The sequence below is a fragment of the Nanorana parkeri genome, unplaced genomic scaffold (assembly GCF_000935625.1).
Source record: "Nanorana parkeri isolate BGI_ZX_2015 unplaced genomic scaffold, ASM93562v1 scaffold516, whole genome shotgun sequence".
Taxonomy (NCBI): domain Eukaryota; kingdom Metazoa; phylum Chordata; class Amphibia; order Anura; family Dicroglossidae; genus Nanorana; species Nanorana parkeri.
In genome coordinates this window covers 872,968-894,633 of record NW_017306784.1, presented here as the reverse complement: position 1 = coordinate 894,633, position 21,666 = coordinate 872,968, and the positions used below count along the sequence as shown (strand labels likewise).

The window sequence follows — 21,666 nt, the reverse complement described above, 5'->3', positions numbered from 1 at the left end:
TGTATATATTGTGACATAAGAAAAGGGGGAAATCATCAAAGGGCGATATATATTCCCCTTGATTTATTTCATATGTGCAAAACTAGCTCCAATCCAGACCAGGTTTTCGGGTAGACTTTTGGTCTGGGTAATCTACTTCAGATTTTTTTGTCTCTCACCTGGATTGTTTGATTGATTAATGACTAATTATCCAGGTGAGATAAAAGGAACATGATTGGGCTCTGAGCCTTCTGAGAGAACTGCAATTTGGAAACTTTGTGAGTAAAAGGTTGCTGGAAATACACTGCTCAAAAAAATTATAATGATTATACAGCAATGTAGAATAGCATCAACTATGCAGGACTACAAGTCCCAGCAATGCATTATATTTTTAAGTAGGGATGCAGTGCTCTGATACTAAACGCAGATACCGGTGTTCTGTCAAGAACGCCGACGTAGTCGAATTTGCCGACCACAGCATCTGCACTTCCGCACAGACCAGTATTATCGAGGAAACCGGGATTTATTTACACAGTATTTAGTCTAAATTGTTAATTGTGACCGGTAATATTCCATCCATCATTTACTGCCATGGATGGCATATTATTAACGGTCACAATTAACAATTACAAATGAATACTTTGTCAATAAATGCCAGTTTCCTCGTTAATCCCGTCTGTGCGTAAGCGCAGATACTGGGTTGACGTTCTCGACAGAACACCGGCACTAAAATTTTAAACAAGCGGCTGCCTGAGTCCCGCACTTGCTGGGGATCTCGGAAGCCTTCCTGTTAACCACGCGGTGCCATGGCGGTGGGGGGGGGGGCTTAGAGAAGGCTTAGAGAAATTGGTCAGGCAGGTAGGAGAAAGCCGCCTTTAGGACTACAGGACCCAGTGCCGACTCATAGACACATTTGACAGCCAGCTTAGTAAACAGAACGGTACTGCATGTGTATCTTTTGTGGACTCAAGGCTCTTGATTATCACCCCCATTACCTCAGGACCCCCATAACACCCTCCCTTTGGGCTCCCCTCCTTTTCCCTCCCCGGCCCTGACAGTGACAGGGGCTCTCCAGCAGTTATTCCCCTTCTCCAGCAATAATAAAGGACTCCTTTCCCTCCCACCCCCAGAGCAGCTGGAAGAGTCCATTGAGCCCGTTGGCTCTGGTAGGGGCAGTGAGCCATCCAGCCAGCGGCACTCAGCTAACTTCCTCCATGCAGACAAGGGAGGTGGGCGATTCTCGATGTCCAGCCCGGCGCGAGCACGCTGCTTACTTTGTAAAGCACCAGCCAGTCCGAGCATGACATCCCTGAGCCCGGGCTAAAGACCCTACCCCGCTGCCAATCAGCGTGCCTGAGGAGGCGGGTCCTGCCGCTTGGTGCACACGTGGGCCCAGGGCAACTGCTCTGTAGTCCGGGGGCATCAGGGACGCATGAAAGGCTGAGATTGTGCGGTAGGAGGGGAGCGGGGATGACTCAAGAGGTGATCAGGGCCGGCCGGGCCTTTTTTTAAGGGGCAGCTGCTTTGGGCCACACAACAATGACCGGGCCCAGGGCAACTGCTCCTTTTACCCTACTTTAAAGACCCTGGTGGAGCCATTGGCTTTTATTTACATTATTTTTTTTTTTAAGTGAGGAGAGAGAGTATGATGCATCTGCTTCTGTAGTATCAACAAGTGCACTGTGGGGCCCAGCAGCTAGCATCCTAGCAACCAATGAGGTTGTGCAGGTCACTTTGTTGCTAGGACAAAGGTTTGGGGAATTTCAATTTGAACAAAACCCAGGCACATTCCTCTAATCACTAGTGATCAGGATATTTAGAATAAATCTCCCTAACAGGGACACAGACAGCAGTATAAACTTGACAGAGGTTGTATTTTCTCACCACTCTATTGAAATATTAAAACATTTCCTTTTAGTTATACTTTGCCTAGTTACTATGTATTCTACACAGTGCACATAATGTAATAAACAAATAAGGACTAAAGGAAGGGACTGCATAGTAACAATGGTTACATTTATCTTTCTTGATGTGTTGCATTGTGTCTCTTGTTAGTAACTGTATTTATTTCCTGTGATCCTCAGCTCCATTTAGTGCCCATATTGCAATATTTTTATGATTCACTACTGCCCATAATATTTGAATATTTAACCAGGAGAGAAAATAGCTTTAAGAACAATTGATTTTGCTGATTAGTTCACACAGAATGACTGTGCATACAGTTTTGTTGGATAAAAAGCTATGGGAATGTTTTTTATAAACGGACCCCTTGTTAACAGCCATCATTGGAAAACTGGGTCCGAGGCCATTTTTTTTTTTACTATTGTTTACATTTAAAATATATACAAATGTGAAAACAAAAAAAGTATTTAAATAGAATTCAAAAAAGAACTTGTATGCCCCTGCCAAAAAAGAAAAAAGCTTAATTTCAGTATCCTAGTAATGACAAAGTTATCGCTGTATTAATATGCCCATAGCTGATATGTGATAATGGCTCTAGAAAAACACTGGTTAAAGAAGCACCAGGGTTGTAATTGTGCTTTTGGCTTTACTACATGTTGAGTCACTGATCTGGAATAACATACAGGACAGACTCTTTAGATTACAAGGTAAAGACGACAAGACTCCCAGGACAGTCTCGCACCCTGCACTTTTTAAATTGAAGTAATTATTAGTTCCCATATTTCAATCTTCAATGGTTCCCTTTATGTCTGCAGTAGGCCCTCCAGCTGTGATGAAAAAATACAAATCCCACTATGCATCTGCCTCTGGAAGTCATGCTTGTTTTTGTCAGTCTTGTAATGCCTTCTGGGACTATGTTCCACAACATCTGGATGGCCAAAGTTTGGATACCCCTGCTTAATGTTCTAAACCTTAGTATGTGCATGTTTGTATTTGGAATATTTCTTATCAAATAACCATTGCTAACTAAACCTTCATATTGTAAATATTACTGATAAAAAAGCAAATGCAAAATATAACATTCATGGTAACTAAGTCATGTCTTTGTTTTTCTCTTATGTAGAGTTGTCAAAATGACCTTTGGATGGGCCTTTACATTTTTACTTTGTTTCAAATTATTTCATGGTGCCTGGGGTAAGTGTTTTCTTCATCCCATAATTATGTAAAAAAAAAACAAAATCCAGGCAGTGAGAGGAACAGCTATCTCTATCTTTCCTCATCTTCTGGACAATAGCAAAATGCACAGCGGGACTTGTGACCCTTGATTGCTCTTTAGTAGCAAGAGTCAAGTGTTCAGCCCAGGCATGTGTAGATGAAGGGTTCTGTAAAAATGGTGTTGGGGAGCATTTTCATGTCCAGAAGAAGTGTGCAGTGTAGTACACCACAACAACATAAACTTTATCATTTGCCAACCCTGCAACTACATGCATTTTGGTACTCACTGACATGCACATCCGTATTCATCCAATGTCTCCCACGTCTGCACTTGACATTGACACTGATAGATACTTTTGCATTACCACACACCAGTGCACACTTCTGCGCTAAACAGTGTCTACTTTCGTAATCTCCAACACAGAAATAGTGTGCACTTCTGAATGTACCAACACTGCACTTTCATTCATTTCTGTAGAGTGCTCTTCTGCAGTCACTGATGCATACTTTAGCACTTGCCAATACTGTACCAATGTACACTTTTGAAAACAACAGCATGACAATGCCATGCATGCCTGCGTTTGCCAACACTACACCTCCACTCCATTTCTGTGCTAACTGCCAAAACACCACATAGACATGCATTTAACTTCTGATTCCTCCATAAAGAGTATTTGTCATTCCATTTATGCTATCACAAAGAGGGCTCTTCATATCCGTTGTGATAGGAATAAAATGTAAACTAAAAAAATTAAAATTCAATAAAATAAATTGTAAAAAGTTAAAAAACCCTTGCCGCATTGCACGTGCATATGAGCACAAACACGTGTGTAAGGTGTCCACGCTTGTGTAACTGACAACTACACATATTAGGTATTGCTGTGCATGCTGAAGTAAGAGGAATCATTTTAGTGCCATTATTTTTGAGTAACACCAAACTGATTATCTGTAGAGGCGTTTACAGCGCAGCCTGTGGACAATTTTTGGTATTCTATTTTCTTGCCATTTGTGGGTGCACACAATTTTATGGCTTGATATGTTTGCTATCTATTTACTCAATGCAATCTCTTTTAAAATTCAAAAAAAATGAAGTTTTGTGTTTCTTTGAATTAAAACATACAACTACCATTTTTTATTCTATAGGCCCTATGCTTTTAGAAAATGCATATTCTGTTGGAGGTTTTAAGTAAACATCCAGCCTGAATAGTGCAAAAAACTGAAAAAAGTTAAGAGAATTGTGCATTTTCAATGTAGGCATATAAAAAGACTCTCACCTCACCATACTGTTTGTTTTTTAAAACATTTTTTGGCATAGGAATATCTCCCCATGGCAGTGCCCAGCTCACCATGCCTTTTTATTTTTACGGTAATTTTCCTATTACCCCTAAAAGTGCCCAGAATTTCACTGTTTCCTTAGTATGTCTAACCCATGCAATTTTGCTCATTCCTCCTGGTGAGAAAGAAGAAAACATTTTGAGATACATGTTACAAGGTGCCTATAGCAAGTTGAAGACTTAATTTACAAAATCAAAGCCATCAGCTTACTGATGAAATGATGGCATCTGCAGTGCATTTTGTTTTTAAAACTTTTAATTGTCAGATACAATTACCTTATTAAAAATACATTTTATATATACATATATATATACTAACACGGAAGTGCTGGAAGAACACTTTGCGACTAATTAGGTTGATTTGTAACAGGTTAGTAACATGGTTGTGTATAAAAAGAGCATCTTGGAGAGTCAGTGTCTCAGAAGTGAAGATTAGTGATGGGCCGAATACCCCCATGTTCGGTTTGAATTTGAACTTTAGAACATGGGAAAAGTTTGAATTCGAGCTCGAACTCAATGCAAGTCTATGGGGCTAGAACTTTGGAAAAACTCGAACTCTAATTTATGAACATGGAAAAAGTTCTAACTCTAACTTAGAACTGAATGTAAGTCTATGGGACCAGAACTCGGAAAATCAAATGTACCCATTTTGAAGTCTTATATGCAAGTTATTGGCCATAAAAAGCGTATGGGGAGTCGGGTACTGTCCTGGGGGACATGTATCAATGAAAAAAAACCTAGGGATCCCCCAATACTGATACAAGCATCAATATCGGTGGTGATACCGGGTATTTGCATGAGTACTCGTACTGGTGCAAATACTCCGATACAAAAAACAAGTACCTGTGCCGCGTCCGCCATCTTCAGGGACCCGAAACCTCCGCACACAGGACCTCCATCGCGTCTTCAATGAAACAAGATGGCTGCAAACTCCTCCTCCAAGTCCTCAGTCATCTGCTCCATTCTGACCTCTTCTCCCGCTGATTGACCGATTAGAGGATTGACAGGCTTCCTCACCAGTCAGGAGTGACTGGTGAGGAAGCCTGTCATTCATCCAATCGGCCAATCAGCGGGAGAAACCCAAGGAGTAGTATGTTGCTGGGAGGAGGTAGTGCACGATAGTGTCATCCTCAGGGACCCTGAAGACTCTGAATCTCATTCCTCCTCAAACTTATGGTGCATGGGCTCCCTTATCCTGCAAAGCCTGAGAAAGGACCCCAGGATTCGTGGTATCAAGGAGAGGGATCACTACTGGTTGGCAACCCTTTTTGATCCACGTTACAAACGTAAAGTGCAGAGCTCATCCTGCCCTCACAGAGGGAGCACAGGATGAAACAACTTGAGGACGCGTTGAAGAGAAACTTGTGTAACACATTTCCAGACACTGGTAGGTTACCATGTCATGAAAGAGGTGCTTCTGAGGCCTCAGTTAGTCAAAGGAAAGGGTGGTGGAGAAGGGGACCGCCTGACTGATGGCTTTAGAATTTTTTTCAGTCCTCAGCGCCCAGGGATGTTAACTTTAGGTACCCATCGGCAGCGTCTGCATCATATGGTGAAGGATTACCTAGGGGCAAGAGCAGACATGGAGAGCTTTTCAACAGACAGTCCACTGGCTTACTGGGTCTTGAGAAGGGATCACTGGCCAGAACTTCGCCAATATGCAATGGAGCTACTGGGCTGCCCTGCATCCAGCTTGCTTTCCGAAAAGGACATTCAGTGCTGCTGGAGGTTTTGTGACAGAAAAGAATGCGTCTGTCCACAGACTCCATTAACCGGCTGACATTTATCAAAATGAATCAGTCCTGGATCAGCAGCAGCTACTGTATCAATCCCCTGATGCAGATGTCACTGAATAAACTTGCTGGAGAACGGGGATATCTGAAAGACTGCCTAGACTACCTAACTTTGTGGGCGATTATTCTATCTTGAAGTAATGTTCTTGATGTAGTGCACCACCAACACCCAAGGCCCATTTTTTCCAAGCCTGTGAGACAGATATATATAATTAGAATTTTTAGACCAGGGTCCATTGCTGTACTCATCAAGAATAACTCTGAAGGGTTACGGTGTGAAGGCACCGCCAACACCGAAGGCCCAATTTCTTTTTTCAAATTCTTCATTTATAAAAGCAAGCAAGGTAAGCACCACAGATATAGCCATGTACAAAACAGGCGGTATCATCCGCAAGTACAATCAAAGGTAGATATAGTACAATATCAATCTCCAACATATAGTGTGGGCCCCCAGCAATACCTTTTAAGTTTTTTTAAAAACTATGCGGCAGCCAGTGAGAATACCCATTCACCAACCACCCAAAAACAGAAAATATGCAGCAGCACTGCTGCCAAGGATAGGAATTGAAAGAAAGGCAACAACCAAAGAAAAAGACATGACAGGAAGACTTATGTCTTAGAAAGACTAGAAAAAGAAAGCAAAGCATCCCATCTCCCCCGACTTCCCCCCAAGTATCCCCTCAGCCTGGGGCGTCCCCCAGGGACCACATATTGGTAAGGAATGCGTTGCCCCCTCCAGATGATCCAAGTACTCCAAGCTAAGCATGCCCACGAGTACATCTCTGAGTTTCGAAACTGAGTCCATGTCGCCCAAGTAAGTACGAATTTGTCTTGCGTGTCTCTCAGGGAGGAAGTCAAATCCTCCATCGATTCAATCTCCTCCACCCTCCGCAGCCACATTGCTATTGAGGGAGGCTGCGAGCTCTTACAAGCCCTCGCTGCATTGATCAAGTGGATCACTAAAGAGCACTTGTATGCTTTCCTGGAAAACGGTGTAAGGTGAAGGAGGAAGACCGATGGAGCAAATGGCAGATCCAACCCCGTTATTGTCTGTACTAGGTCAGCTACACTACGCCAAAACGGTTGGATCAGGGGGCAATCCCAGAAGATATGCCTAAAGGCTCCCACACCATCGCCACACCTCCAACACATGGGTGAAGAATCTGGGTACATGGAGTGAAGAACTGTCGGAACCCTGTACCATCTAGTCAGCAGCTTGTAGCCCACCTCTTGGTATCTGTTTGAAATGGAAGACTTAGTAGCAAAATAATACATACGCTCGATCTGGGGAGGGGTAAACTCCATGTCTAGATCTGTTGCCCACTGTCTGATAAAATATGGAGGTTGATCATTCGGTGGAGCTCGCAAACAGCTGACCAGTATGGACAGAGTATGTCTAGTCGGGATGGCCTTCAGGCAAAGATTTTCAAATTCTGTCAGGGGTCTGAGCATAGAACTCTGATCTCTAAGGCCTGGTTCACACCTGAGCGTTTTACAGCGCTGATCGACGCACTGTAAAACGCCCAGCAAGTGAAATCCCATTATTTCCTATGGGCACTGCTCCCACCTGGGTGTATTTCAGCGCGTAGGAATGCGCTGAAAAACGCCCTACGCCGAAAGAAGTACAGGAGCTTCTTTGGGGCGTATTTCCGCGCGTATCCTTTAGGATACAGCCGGATAGCCCTCGTAAAAACGCGTTTGTCGTGCGTTTCGTTGACCGCAAATCACAATAAAAACACGCGGCCAGAAACACCCGTCAAACGCGCATATTACAACGCCCAAGTGCGAACCCAGCCTAACAGATCGCAGGTAGTGACCAACTTGCAGAGCGTGCCAGTGGGTTAGATCAAAGGCCCAGTTTTAAAGCACCTGTTGTTGCTTTCATTCAATGTCTGCAAAAGAGGCACCAGAATATCTAATGCAGGGCGGAATTATTCTTATACGTATGTATGTATCAGGGCTTTAAGTAATATTTTTTGGGGGGTATTTTATTAAACTTTGATTTTTTTTTCTAATGGCTTTTTAAAAAACTTTATTTCTGTTACAAGGGGGCTAATACGCCCCCTCTGAGACTCCATAGTGGAGCCGATAGGTTGTCTTTAAGGAGACATTAGTGGTCTATTAGACCCCTAATGTCACCCATGTACTCTGCCGATCGTGCTCAGACTGTATATACGCATTGTGTTGCACTGCCATACATTTCGAAAGGCCCCCTAAGTCACATTTACAGTAAATGAAAATGCACCTCCGTTATAGTGCACCACAATACACAGATGTGAATATTTTATGTATTGTGGTGGGCTGCATTGGCAGAAATGGCACCAGAATATTTTTTTCATACATTGAGGTGTGCTGTTTTATTGCCCATTCGAAATAAATAGGCTGCCCTAATGAAGCACAACTGAACACACAAAAACTCACGTTACAAACATAGAAGTGTGAATGGACCCTTTGTGAAAGCAGGTTTACTTCAATTTGTCAGAATTATGTGACTTTTGTGTCTTTGAGAACCATTTGAGTCTAATTGGGAACTTTTGTTTCAAAACACTCACCATAACTGCAGCCAGAATGAAATGCAATTGCCCACATGCACCTCACTCAAAAAGCCCTACAATCCAATGTTTTCTAATACTGCAACCTTATCTAAGACTGACTTAGAGCCGTTTCTCAGCCAGATGTAGAAATTTACAGCTTCTGAGTACCACCTCAAGTGTAGTTATCTTACTTGACAAGGAGGAAGGGATGGAATAGGCCATGGTCCCTCATCAACTGCCATCTTTAACTGTACATGTGATCTTTTATTGAGTGTCAGTTATTCTCTAAATTATTAAACCTTTGAATGACAGTTTGTTCATCCAACTTTTTGTCTCTTCAACATATTTTCAAATTCTGCCATTATTTGTAGGTGATTGTCCATCCCCTCCAAATATACCAAACACAAGCCCAGTTGCTGAGACATCTGGAACCACAGGACAAGAAATTGTTTACACATGTGATCGTAGTACTGGTTATTATGAAATTCCTGGCAAAAGTACAACCATTACCTGTCAAGCTGAAGGCACTTGGACAGTTATTGAAGAATTCTGCACAAGTAAATGTTATCCTTGACTTGTTTTGGTAAAGCATAATAATAAACATGTATTCTGTCACTATAGTCTGCTATAACAATAAAATATTGTCAAATGAGCAGGCTTGAAGTCAAGTGGTAACATAAGAAGCTGCAAAGCTGAACCAGAAAACACCTAGGCGTATCGAATATGCGCGCTTGTCGCGCGTTTTTCGTGACGCACGTTTTTACCGCAATTCGCGGTAAAAAAACCGTGCAACAAACGCGCGTTTCCGAGGGCTACTTGGCTGTATCCCAATAGAAACGCGCGACAAAAACGCCCCATAGAAGCTCATGTAATTTTCAAGCGTAGGCCGTTTTGTAGCGCGTTCAGACGGGCTGAAATACGGCAAGGTGTGAACCATACCCATAGAAAACAATGGGATTTTCATGTTTGAGCGTTTTGTAGAGCGTTCGTAGAGCGTTGAACACGCTACAAAACGTACAGGTGTGAACCAGGCCAAAGGTGTTACCTGGTAGTGTTGCAAAGGTGGCAACAATGAAGAAAATTACAAATCTTTTTGGCAGGTTAAAAGGTTTGCGTCTCTTTCTCTCTATATATCTCTATCTATATAATCTATCAGAATGTATAACTATGACCTTTTATACATGTAATCAAAAAGCCAGAACCAAAAATTAATATCTCACTTTCCACAATTAAACTGTATTTTACAAGTGCTACACTATCATTTAACTATAAATAATGTGACAAAGTAGTGCAGACTGCAAAGCTATATCCAAACAATTCAGATATAGTATATACAATTTCTTGATATAAATCTAATAGACATATACTGTATAGTTCACACTGAATAGAGGTTAGATGTGGGGAAGTTGTCATTTCTACACATTAGAAAAAAAAACTGTATTATTGGGGGAATGATTGTTGAGGACACACAAATTAAATTATTGTGATACTTCCCACACAGTGGATTCACTACTGAAATGTCTGTTATATATGATAATTTTTTTATATGTGTCAATTTGATTCTTATCATGAAAGTGTATATCTTAGAATTGTTTAGATATATTTTTGCACAGTTTGCACTACTTTGTCACTTTATATATTGAGTTAAATACTAGTGCTGCACTGGTAAGACAGACAGATTCACAAACATATCTATTTAAGTTTGACTGCAGCTCCTCTTTGAACGGTATCGATCATGTTACGCAGGCTTTCTGATATGCCTTTAAATATATTTGCTTTATCTGTCTCTGGTATTAGTCTCCACCCACTGGCGGAACTTCCAGGGTTACAGCGGTCGCAATTGCGTTCCGCCACTTGGGGGGGGGCAGCGAAGAAGAAGAGGGCCCCCCCAGAGAGTGCCGCTCCTTCCTTGCCGCACAGCCGCCCGCAGCATGTACGGGCAGCTGTGCAGCAGGAATGGGAGACGCTGTCACCAGCAGAATATGCTGCGGGCACCGCCGGGCAGCACATTCTGCTGTGTGAGGACCCAACCCTCTTAGCCCCGCCCCCTGACCGGTGAGACGAGGAAGAGGGCCCTGCTGGAGAAGGAAGGTAAGTTTTGATTGGAAAGGAAGTGTGTGTGTGTGTGGGGGGGGGGATGCTGGTGATATAGTGCTCAGTTTATTATAATGCATTGCTGGGACTTGTAGCTGCTCCAGATTTTGTCTGCTTCAGTTTTGATAGATTCACCTCTCTGTGTCAGAAGGCTGAAACCAAGAAGAGATCTATTTCTCTGTAGGATCAGACTACTTAAAAGAAAAGTAAAGCCAAACCTTTTTTTACTTTTCTTTTGTACTCTAAATGTACTCCTGTTTAATGAAAGTCAGCCATGACATCATCTACATGATCGGTCAGCTTCAGTATCTCACGCCAGTTCTAAGCATTGAAGAGAGTATGTTTACTGTCCCCACACGTCTCTCTTAACCGCTATGTATTATACTTCTTCACAGAGAATGCATACACTGAGGCTGTTTTAGTAAAGCACTGAAGAATGTTCACAACAAACATTGTGTAAATATTCACTTTCAATAGCCAGCCGTGCAGAAGAAATAAGTAACCGTGGATTTCACATGATTGATTCATTGAAGTGAATCTTTACAAATTTTTTGGTGTGGAAATTCTCAAATCCTTTAGTAAATCAGCCTCACTGTGTGAGCAAACCAGAGACACTACCAACTGTGGACTGTATCTGTTTAAAAATGTCTTCATTTTGGACAGATTGTGTCTAAAGGTGCCCATACACTGCTCGATTCTCGTACGAAAATCGTGGGAAATCCCGCGATCGTACGAGAAGCGAGCAGTGTGAACGGAGACGTGCGACCGTTTCTACTGTACGGTCGCACGTCTTTTGTCTAAGGAGAACGCTAGAAAACCAGCCAAAAATCGTTAGACATCAGGGGACCCCTAATGTCACCTAGGACCCCCCTGAAGAAGCTGATGAAGCAGACGGCGCGCTCGAGCTGGCGGATGTAACAGGACGTGTATACACGCCCAGTTACATCCAAGAAGCTAGGTAGTTAAAGCACCTGTTAGTTTTATCCAAAGCCTGCAAAAGAGGCACCATAATTTATCCCCCAAAAAATCACTAAATTACCAATACACAGTTACTGGCAATTTAAATGTAATTTTTTGTGCAGAGCAGAGTCGGGAGCGCTGCTTCGCCTGCGGCCCGGTACCATTTGATCCACGGACCGGTACCGGGCTTGGGGACCACTGCTATACATCATACAGATGCGCCACTTTACAGGCAGTGAAAGGGAACCCCCCCCAGGCACCATATTTAAAGGAATTTTTCATTTTTAATGTTTCATTTTAAGTGATGTTAAATCACTGCTCCTTTAACAATGGTATTTTTTTTAAAGTGTTTTTTTCATTGATACATGTCCCCCAGGGCAGTACCCGGATCCCCATACACTTTTTATGGCCAATAAATTGCATGTAAGCCTTAAAAATGGGGACATTTAATTTTCTGAGTTCTACCCCCATAGACTTACATTGAGTTCTAAGTTCGAATTAGAACTGTTTCCATGTTCGAAAGTTCGGGGGTGTTCGGGTCATCCCTACAAGTCACATGTTGATTGTTCTTTCAGGAGGCAAGGCATACATTTACATCAAGGGAATATTCCCTGGATCAATTCCCTGGATTGCAAATTAAAATAGCCAATGGCAATCTAGCTATTCATTTCTATGCTGTTTTTTTCTTTTCTTTTTTATTCTGACAGCAGCAGCCTGCAAATAGAAAGGGAAGCAATAGCTTCTTTACTATCTGCCATTGTTTCTGGGTTGTGTCAGAGGGCACCTAACTGAAATGAGAAGGGCATCTCCCTGAAATAAGTTTTTCAGGTTGGGATCCCTGTAAAACAAGTAAAGGAAAGAGGCCAAAATGACAATAAATACAAGACGAAGAAAGAAGATATACTGTAACTCTTTATATAAAGCAGGTTTTTATTTTTTTGACTAGAGTGATATTGTAATGGCTGGAGTAGTTAAACAAGTACTGTCTCCTGTTTATATCTATTTGTCCTGTATTTTAGGCACATGTGGTGTCCCACCTCGACTCAATTACGCTGTGCCAACAGCAACAGATGATCCTTTTAATCAGGATATATTTCTTCCTGGTGCAACAGCGACCTATAATTGTAGGCCTGGCTATGTACGAATTCCTGGCTCGAAGGGGTTAATAACCTGCCTAGAGAACTATACATGGCCGTGTGAGCAAAACGGTGGCACTACCAACTTTGGAATGTATCTGTTTAAAGCCCCATTCACACTGAGCGATTTATCGCGCGGTAATCCGCGCGATATCGCAGATATTTACCGCGCGATATCGCTCTCCAATGCATGGCAATGGGGCTCTGTTCGTCGCTGTCGCGGGTCGTGCGTCGCTACAGCAGGACCCTTTTTGGAGCGGATTTTGCCGCAATTCTAGTTTTCTCAATGCACCATTTGCGCGATATCGCGCAACAAACCGCGATTTGCGAAACGCTCAGTGTGAATGGATAATTAAGAGGTTCTTTTTGGACAGATCATGCCTAATTCAAATAATAATACTTTTGTTGTAAATCTAAGATTTGGAAATGTCACAGAAATCATGAAATGCAAATTGTAATTGTTAAGACAAGTAAAGGAAAGCTGGCAAAAATGACATTAAAGACAAGATGAAGAAAAAGGATAGAACTCCCGTCATAAAGCAGGTTTTTATTTTTTGACAAGAGTGATGTTGTAATGACTGGAATACTTAAACAAGCCTTATAAGTACTGTCCCCAATTATATCTATTTGTCCTGTGTTTTAGGAGGTTGTGGTGTCCTGCCTCGACTTTCGGAAGCGTTGCCTACAGATGATGCTCTTAATCAGAATATATATCTTCCTGGTGCAACAGTGACCTATAACTGTAGGCCTGGCTTTGTACAAATTCCTGGCTTGAAGAGGTTAATAACCTGCCTAGAGAACTATACATGGTCTACTCCTGACCCATTCTGCCAGCGTAAGCATATTTCCTTTTGCTTTGCTTCTTTGTAGAAATAATGGTATAGAAAGTTAACAGATTACTCTTATGATCTGCAATATTTACTGGGGGAATTTATGAGTGTGTTTGTGACAACCTTTTTAGTAGGGATGCACCAATATATCGGCCGCTGAAACATATCGGCCGAAAATGGCACTTTGGGCAAAATGCAAGATGCATTTCTGCTTTCTCTCCTCCCTGCTGTGTCCCAGTGGGAAGGAGAGAAACTGTCACAGGCGGCCGAGCGCTGCGGGAGGAGAGCGCTGTGAGCGGCCGGTGTCTCTCCTCCGACACCGCTCAGCCTCCTGTGACTGATCAGGAGAGTGGTGTGGGCGGAGACAGCAAGCGCTGTCACAAGAGGTCGGCCAGCGGTGCAAGGGAGGAGTCAGCTGTCAGTTCATGATCTCTCCCCCGCACCGCTCGCTCAGCCTCCTGTGACACCGTGTCAGGAAGGAGAGCGAGTGCAAACACTCAGCGATCAGTGATTGATGAGTGTTTGTAAATAATTGTGGACATAGTATGTTTACTATATCCTCAATTATGAATGAATGGGAGTGATCTACATTACTTCCTGTTCATTCATGATTGTGGTTATAGTAAACACACTCTGTTCTCATGCTATGAATGATCAGGAACACTCAGTACAGAGACTTCCTGTTAATTTGTAACAGGAGAAGCAGAAAAAGAGATTGAGGACTCTGTGTCCTTAATCCCTTTCTATTTTAAGAGATATTTCCCTAAAGAATATTTCCCACCCCTAAAAGTAAAGTAAAAAATAAAAATATTTAATACAAATGAATAAATAAAAATAAAAAAATAAAAATTAAAATAAATAATTTAAAAAGTTTATTAAAAAAAGTTATTTAAAAATTTTTGAAAAAGTTATAAAAACATTTTCAGTTTCGGCCCAACATTTTATTTTTTCATTTCGGTTTTAAAATGTTCATTTTGGTGCACCTCTAATTTTTAGTCAAAGACCAAAATGTCATGTTAACTAACCACAAAGTTTTAGCGCCGATATGTGTCTTTTTTGAAGTGCTCCTATGACATATTCATGTTTGCGCCTCGGTGCACATGTTTCGCGATATTTTGCATAATTTCTCAAATGCGCAGTAATTGCAACACTTTGCGATGTGTAAACACTTGCAAACATATATTCGTGTGTGTTTTCACCAAGCGTCAGCCCATTCATTTCAATGGGCTGCTGCATGCGTGACAATTGTGGCAAAGAAGCTCATGCAGCATTTTCAACTGCGAGCTTCCTGCTTTTTTTTTTTTACCACATGTTTGTGTGTTTGACCAGATGCGTTTGAGGTGCCATTAACAAGTAATGGTGCTGCAAGCGTGATGCGCGGTTTTAACATGTGTAAACACACATAAAAGCATGCGCTTGGGACATGTTTAACGCTAGTTCATACAACGCATGCATGAGGACTTAAAGACCTCCAAACCATCTTGCATTGTAGAAGTGCTCCTGAGGACTTCTTTTAAGTATCACAAAGAACTTAATTCCTTAAAGTCAGCTGTGCACTACAGGAGTATTCAACTGTCATACCTGAGATTCCCAGCAAGTTTGCAACAACGTTGGGACAATTTAGAAACTATCCTCCTTTATGAAGGCATTTAGGTTTGAAACAAAAACTAGGATAATCTGTCGCTATATGCACTTGATATCAGGGGTGTGTCAGTTTAACAGAGGTTACAGATGCTGATGATGCAACAACATTGATTAATTACACCCATTGATTTTTACATTTGCAGTAGTGTCTGAATTGATATATTTTACTGGCAGGCAGATCATGTGGTAACCCAGGAGAAATAGAAAATGGAGAAATGGAGGCTGATGACTTTCTTTTTGGATCCAGAGTGACCTATACATGTAATACAGGGTGAGTCTTAACATTAGCTTGTCATTAATAACAATGGAATTTTCGATGTTCCCAAAGAAAAGCACTTTTTTAGCAGACTTGATACATACAATGGTTTTGTGGCTTTATTGATATACTCCTTTTTTTTATGACCAGTTTTACAAGTACACTAATGTCTGTCACAAATGTAACTGCATTTTAAATGCAATTATTTGAAGTGGTTTAAAAAGCTATTTGAGAGGTTTACCAGTTTCAGAGAAAGTGACTATGAAATGCCCAATACAGAGAACTGCCATGTATGCTTTCCCTGAACTTACTGAAATCATGCTTTATGTTCTGTAAACTTTGATATAATTAGTGTTCAGGCTTGTAAAGGAGGTTTGTAAAGGAGGTAGTTGCATCTCCAAAGAGACCTATTATGGCTTAACCAGGGAGGGTATTATTTTCCGTTTACTTCTGAAAATCCTGAATGCTTGGCTGATTTTTGTCATAAGTTCAATTTGGAGATATTTAAATCTTTAAGTCTTAAATCTGATATGGCATAACAACAATCACATAGGAAACCGCTGACTTTCAAAACACAGACCTGTTTATTATTCAATTCGAGAAACAAATTGTTGATTGGATAAAGCATTTAGTATTTTGGAATGGAAAGGCTAATCATGACAAAATAAAGAATGGATGGCATTTTCCATAAAGAAAAGATTTTGTTTCATAGTAATACTAAACACTAGACTCCAATAAAACCCCAAAGCCACCCCACCACCCGTTTTTTATACTTTTCTTCTTCCCTACTATTTACCCCTTTTTTTGTTCCCCCAACATATTGCCTTTCTTTTCTCTTTTACCTTAAATACCCCAGATACACAGCCTGTGCCAAGCTGCACTTTTGTTTACAGCCTAGCAAAGGCCCTATTGGCACACCCGTTATCACCCACATTAATGTGATCGCACCTCAATGTGTGGTGTATGTGCTTTGCAGTGTTTTGCCATTTATACTGAAATGCAGTCTGAAATTCAATGGAAGAAATGCACCTGCCCTTCAGTGCACTGCAGCAGGTGTAAAAAAGAATGCATGTGTTCTACTGAGGAAAAAAAACCATAGGCATGTTTGTTTTTGTGCATTAAAGTGTATATCAAGGCAAAAAAAAAAAAGGAAGACATGCATGCACCCCCATATGTTATCCCTTTAATCATGCTGCAAGTACAGAAAAATAACTGCTAATATGCCAAAAATATACGGTATGCTCCTATAACAACATGCCCTGCTACTTCATTTCTGATAGATTACAAAGAACATGTGCCTCTCTTCATCCCCTCGCCCTCATTTCCATAACTATTCCTTGTGCACAGTCAGAGAGCACAGGAAATTATCAGCTCGCAAGATTTCTGGCAAAACTACCGAGGGGGGAGGTCACTTATCGAACAGATATAACTGTGTGTGTTGTGACAGCTCTAAAAGTTTGCAATGTGTCGAACACTGCTGGAGCTGTTTAAATGTGTTTTTTTTTTTTTTTACTTTATTGGTAGTGCACAATGGGGGAAAGATAAAAGATGATTGGTTGCCATGGACAACTGCCCCATATTCTGGCTGCTCCAATATTGATTCATTTCCCTCAATGTGTACACTCCATTTAGGTCCCCACATAGCATCACTGTGACCTGTGGTGGCATCCAGTGCACTGCGGAAAAGAATAGCAGGTCTGTATATTTCCGCAGCGCACCACCCATCACACCCTGGTTGTGGTCTGAAAAATGCAGGCCACTGCTGTATGTGTGAACGGGGCCTTACCCTTCAAGGCAGAGGCGTAACTAGAAACCTCAGGGCCCCGGCGCAAGAAACCATTACGGGCCCTCCCCCCCAAAAAAAACAAACATGATTTTGATACCTTTTTTTTCCAAACCGGTTTGAAAGGTTTTTTTTTTTTCAAGTTTTTGCATATATTTACTGCTTGGTAGCTGTACATATAGGCAACAATACCTGAGGGTTTACTAACACTTTAAAGCAGATCCCAGCGAGCAGACACTCAGCACTCTTTCCCATAGTGGTTAATATGCGGGTGTGAGCGGTCTCACCAGAGATACAGGTGGTCTCACCAGGGCTGCGGGCGGTCTCACCAGGGATACGGGATGTCTAACCAGGGCTACGGGAGGTCTCGTCAGGGCTGCGGGCGGTCTCACCAGGGCTGATGCTGTGGGGCGGCTGCGCATGGTGCCGATGACCCCTCCCACTCACTCTGCTCGGACAAGCTTAGGTCCGTCAGAGCAGGCTGATGCATAGTGCCCGAGTCTATGCATCCGGCATAGCGGGCCAGGCCGTACAGAATCAACCCTCCAACAGGCGGAACGCCAGGGCCCGGTCACGATCGCGACCGTTGCGACCCTGGTAGTTCCGCCAGTGCTTCAAGGCATGCCTCCAATAATAACTGTAACAGTTGCCAGTTGTGTTTATGTCTGTTTTCAACTGAGTGTTGTAAGCCCTTCCAGTTGTGTTTTGCTAAACTGTTCAGCTACTCCCACTCTCATCATTACCACATGAAGGCTAATCATTCTGTAGTCCAAAACTAAAACTAAGGAGCCTCTTTGAGAAAACACAGGAAGTGCACACTGGACAGCTCTAAATGTTTCAAATTTCACATGACAATCTACACGTTTTTGATGGCATTATCGAATGTTCTATAATCTACCAGTATATGGCCAGTGTAGAAGTAGATTATCTCCTATTCCACTCCTATTTCAGTAAATGTTAGTGGATGCAGGTTTGTCAATATATCTTTACTAACAACAATACTACTTATGTGGTTTATCCTGTAGTGATTATCGTGAAGCAGTAATTTTATACGTACTGCGCCATATAAAATACAAACTGCTTCTTGAAGATGTGCTCAGCACCTGAAGATCTTTACTTGTATGGAAAATGCTTCTCACAATTCTATAAGAAGGATTAGGCTATGAGCTTGGATCTCAGCTGCTCAGAAGTATGAGATCACAGGGGCCTGACTTTGAGTAATCAAGTATGCTTGGATGTAGACGGTCCTACAAACTTTTACCACTTTTATCAAAGGGGCAAACCCTTTAAAGTTTACATAGGAGGGCTGCAGTGAACATTTTCCTTTAACATCCTGATACTAAACAATATACATTTTATTTATGGTTCTTTTTCCTGTTCTCTGCCTCTAGGTATCGTATGCAAAGCAGACGAAATTACAGGGACTGCCAAGCAGATGGAGTTTGGAGCAATGCTTCTCCTCAATGTGATGGTAAACTTATCAGCCACAATTGCCCCCTCTTAACCTCAGTGGGCACACATCTGTGCAGTTAATACTTTACATTTCTATTACATTTCATTTTGGTATGACTGGACCATTTGTTGGCAGTCACCTCATTCTAAGCAAACTAGGATCAGTTTACATGGATTTAAAAGCATTTAGGCATTTACATGCGTTCCCTACAAACAATATGAACAAAAACAGACATTACACATACTGTAGAAGCACAAAGTTAACAATGTATACCATGCACGTCTACTGGCATGGTATGAATACATTGTATAGGCAGCAAGTTGTGAAATCTGTACTAGCAAACCTGGCTGCCTGGAAAGCCATAAAGAAGCAAAAGTAAAGTGAATAAAACAAAAAATTGCTGGAAGGTAGGGATTTTTGGTAGAAGAGACATGCAAAGTCTTATCTGCAGGGCTGGATTTATTATCTGACAGCTGGGGGGAGGAGTTGCGGCCCGCCGCGCCATTATTGGCCTTGTGGGAAATCCGGGCCTGTTTATCTGCTAAAACCATTCTGCTCACCCCCAGCGATTTTGTTTTCTTATTTTTGTGTATACTGTAAGGCACCATGTAGTGTACACACTCAGTCCATTCACAACATCCTACACACATACACTGGAGTTACACCATCAGTGGCCAGCCAATAGCCAAAGAGGACTTCCAGGAAACCTGAATTGTTTGCAGCGAAGATCAATCTGACATTGCTGGAGTAGGGAACACTTGTAATTTACAGGGCAATTTACATTTCTCACAATTTGTGAGAACATTAAAATAATAGAGGTGCACCGAAATTACATTTTCAAAAATGAAACCCAAATTTTAAAAAGTCAGGCTAAAACCGAAAAAAAAAAAATTCTAACCTTTTCAAGTTGTTTTAATTATTTTATTTTTCTTTATTTTTATAAACTCAATGTAAGTCTATGGGACCAGAACTCGGAAAATCAAATGTCCCCATTTTGAAGGCTTATATGCAAGTTATTGGCCATAAAAAGTGTATGGGGATTTGGGTACTGCCCTGGGGGACATGTATCAATGAAAAAGACACATTTAAAAAAATACAGTTTTTAAAGGAGCAGTGATTTTAACATTGCTTAAAGTGAAACAATAAAAATGTAAAATTCCATCAAATATGGTGCCTGGGGGGTCCCCTTAAACTGCCTGTAAAGTGGCACATCTGTACGATGTATAGAACCTGCTGCAGCAAAACTGACATTTATAAAGAAAAAAATGACATTTAAATTGCCGGTAATTGATTTTCCCTTAATCTTGTAAGCAACTGCTTGGGGAGGCAGCCTGCATGAAGAGGCCACATTTTAGGAGACCCGGAACAAGGTTAGAGATTTTTTGGGATACATTCTGGTGCCTCTCTTGCAGGTGTTGGATGAAAGTTATGACAGGTGCTTTAAAATTGGGCCTTTAGTGTTGGCAGTGCCTTCACACTGTAACCGTTCAGAGTTATTCTTGAAGAGTGCAGGATTGGACCCTGCTGTAAAAATTAAAATACAAAACTGTCACACACCTGTCTCCTTGTTGGCCTTTCAGATATGTGGGGCTTATTATAAACTTTTATTAGATAATCTGGAATGGGAAATTGGTGCTTGGGTGCAATAGTTTATCGAATGTGGTGCTTGGTGCAGTATAAACTGTTGTACCATGGCTTATTATATCAAAAGAAAAAAAAATGGGAACACCTGCAACACTGAAGGAGGAACAGCAATGAGGCAGCAAAAGGACCCGCTGCTGAAGTAAATAAAGTCAAAATAATAAAAGAGAAATAAATACAAAAAATGGGAACACCGGTGGAGCAGGAGAAACAACAGTGATTCCATTGACACACACACACAAAAGATAGCGAATATATAGCACAGAAAATACTATATTAATACTAATACTATATACAGTACAGAGTAGCAACACACTACATAAGGCTGCCATGTAAGCAGCCTTATATAGTGTGGGGCTGGAACTTAGCTGTGAGCCATGATTGGGCAAAGTCATCATTACTTTGCCCAATCAGGGCTCTTACAGAGCCCTGTGCCGTGATTGGGCAAAGTCTTGCACCTGACCTGTGGTCAGGTGCATTGCTTTACACAATCAGGGCTCTCCAATGCACACAATGCATTGCGGGGCGCTTGGCAGGCGAACAGCCTGCTGACAGTTCGTGTGTTCGCCTAACATCGAGCCCATGCCTACTCCTGATCTTTCACAGGAGGCTAAGCGGTGCGGGGAGGAGAGACGCCGGCCACTCACAGCTCACTCTCACTCCCGCACTGCTTGGCCTCCTGTGACAGTTTCTCTCCTCCCCGCTGGCACACAGAGCAGCGCCCAGCGTTGAGGAGAGAAAGCAGGGATGCATCACTATTTCGGCATAGAAAAATTGCACTTTCGGCATTTTACCAAAAGTGCCATTTTCGGCCGATATGTTTTGGCGGCCGAAAATTCAGTGCATCCCTAGAAAATACCCATACAGATCTGCTCCCCCTCTCCTCACCACCACTACCCCACAGCAACCTGTGTAGATCTGTACATCATACACTGCAATGCAGCCCTTCACTGGGCATCTAGAATAACACTCACAAATGGTGAGCACTAGTTGGGCAGCATGGTCACCTGACCACACTGGCCAATGAGAAGTGTTTCTTTTGTGAAACTTTCACATTAGGGTAAAAAAAAAAAATAGAAAGCTATGATATTGTCATATATTGGTGGCACCAC

At 41.9% G+C, this 21,666-nt stretch overlaps 1 protein-coding gene across 1 annotated transcript in view; it reads left to right on the top strand.

Annotated features, from left to right (window-relative positions):
* The window catches only part of LOC108790950 (complement decay-accelerating factor-like), a 39,261-nt gene that overhangs the window by 9,110 nt on the left and 8,485 nt on the right, over positions 1-21,666 (top strand). The window contains exons 2-6 of the mRNA XM_018561313.1: positions 7,070-7,217; positions 12,831-12,972; positions 13,591-13,782; positions 15,596-15,692; positions 18,852-18,931. Coding sequence (XP_018416815.1) covers positions 7,070-7,217; positions 12,831-12,972; positions 13,591-13,782; positions 15,596-15,692; positions 18,852-18,931 — 659 coding nt within the window. The remainder of the gene's footprint in view (positions 1-7,069; positions 7,218-12,830; positions 12,973-13,590; positions 13,783-15,595; positions 15,693-18,851; positions 18,932-21,666) is intronic.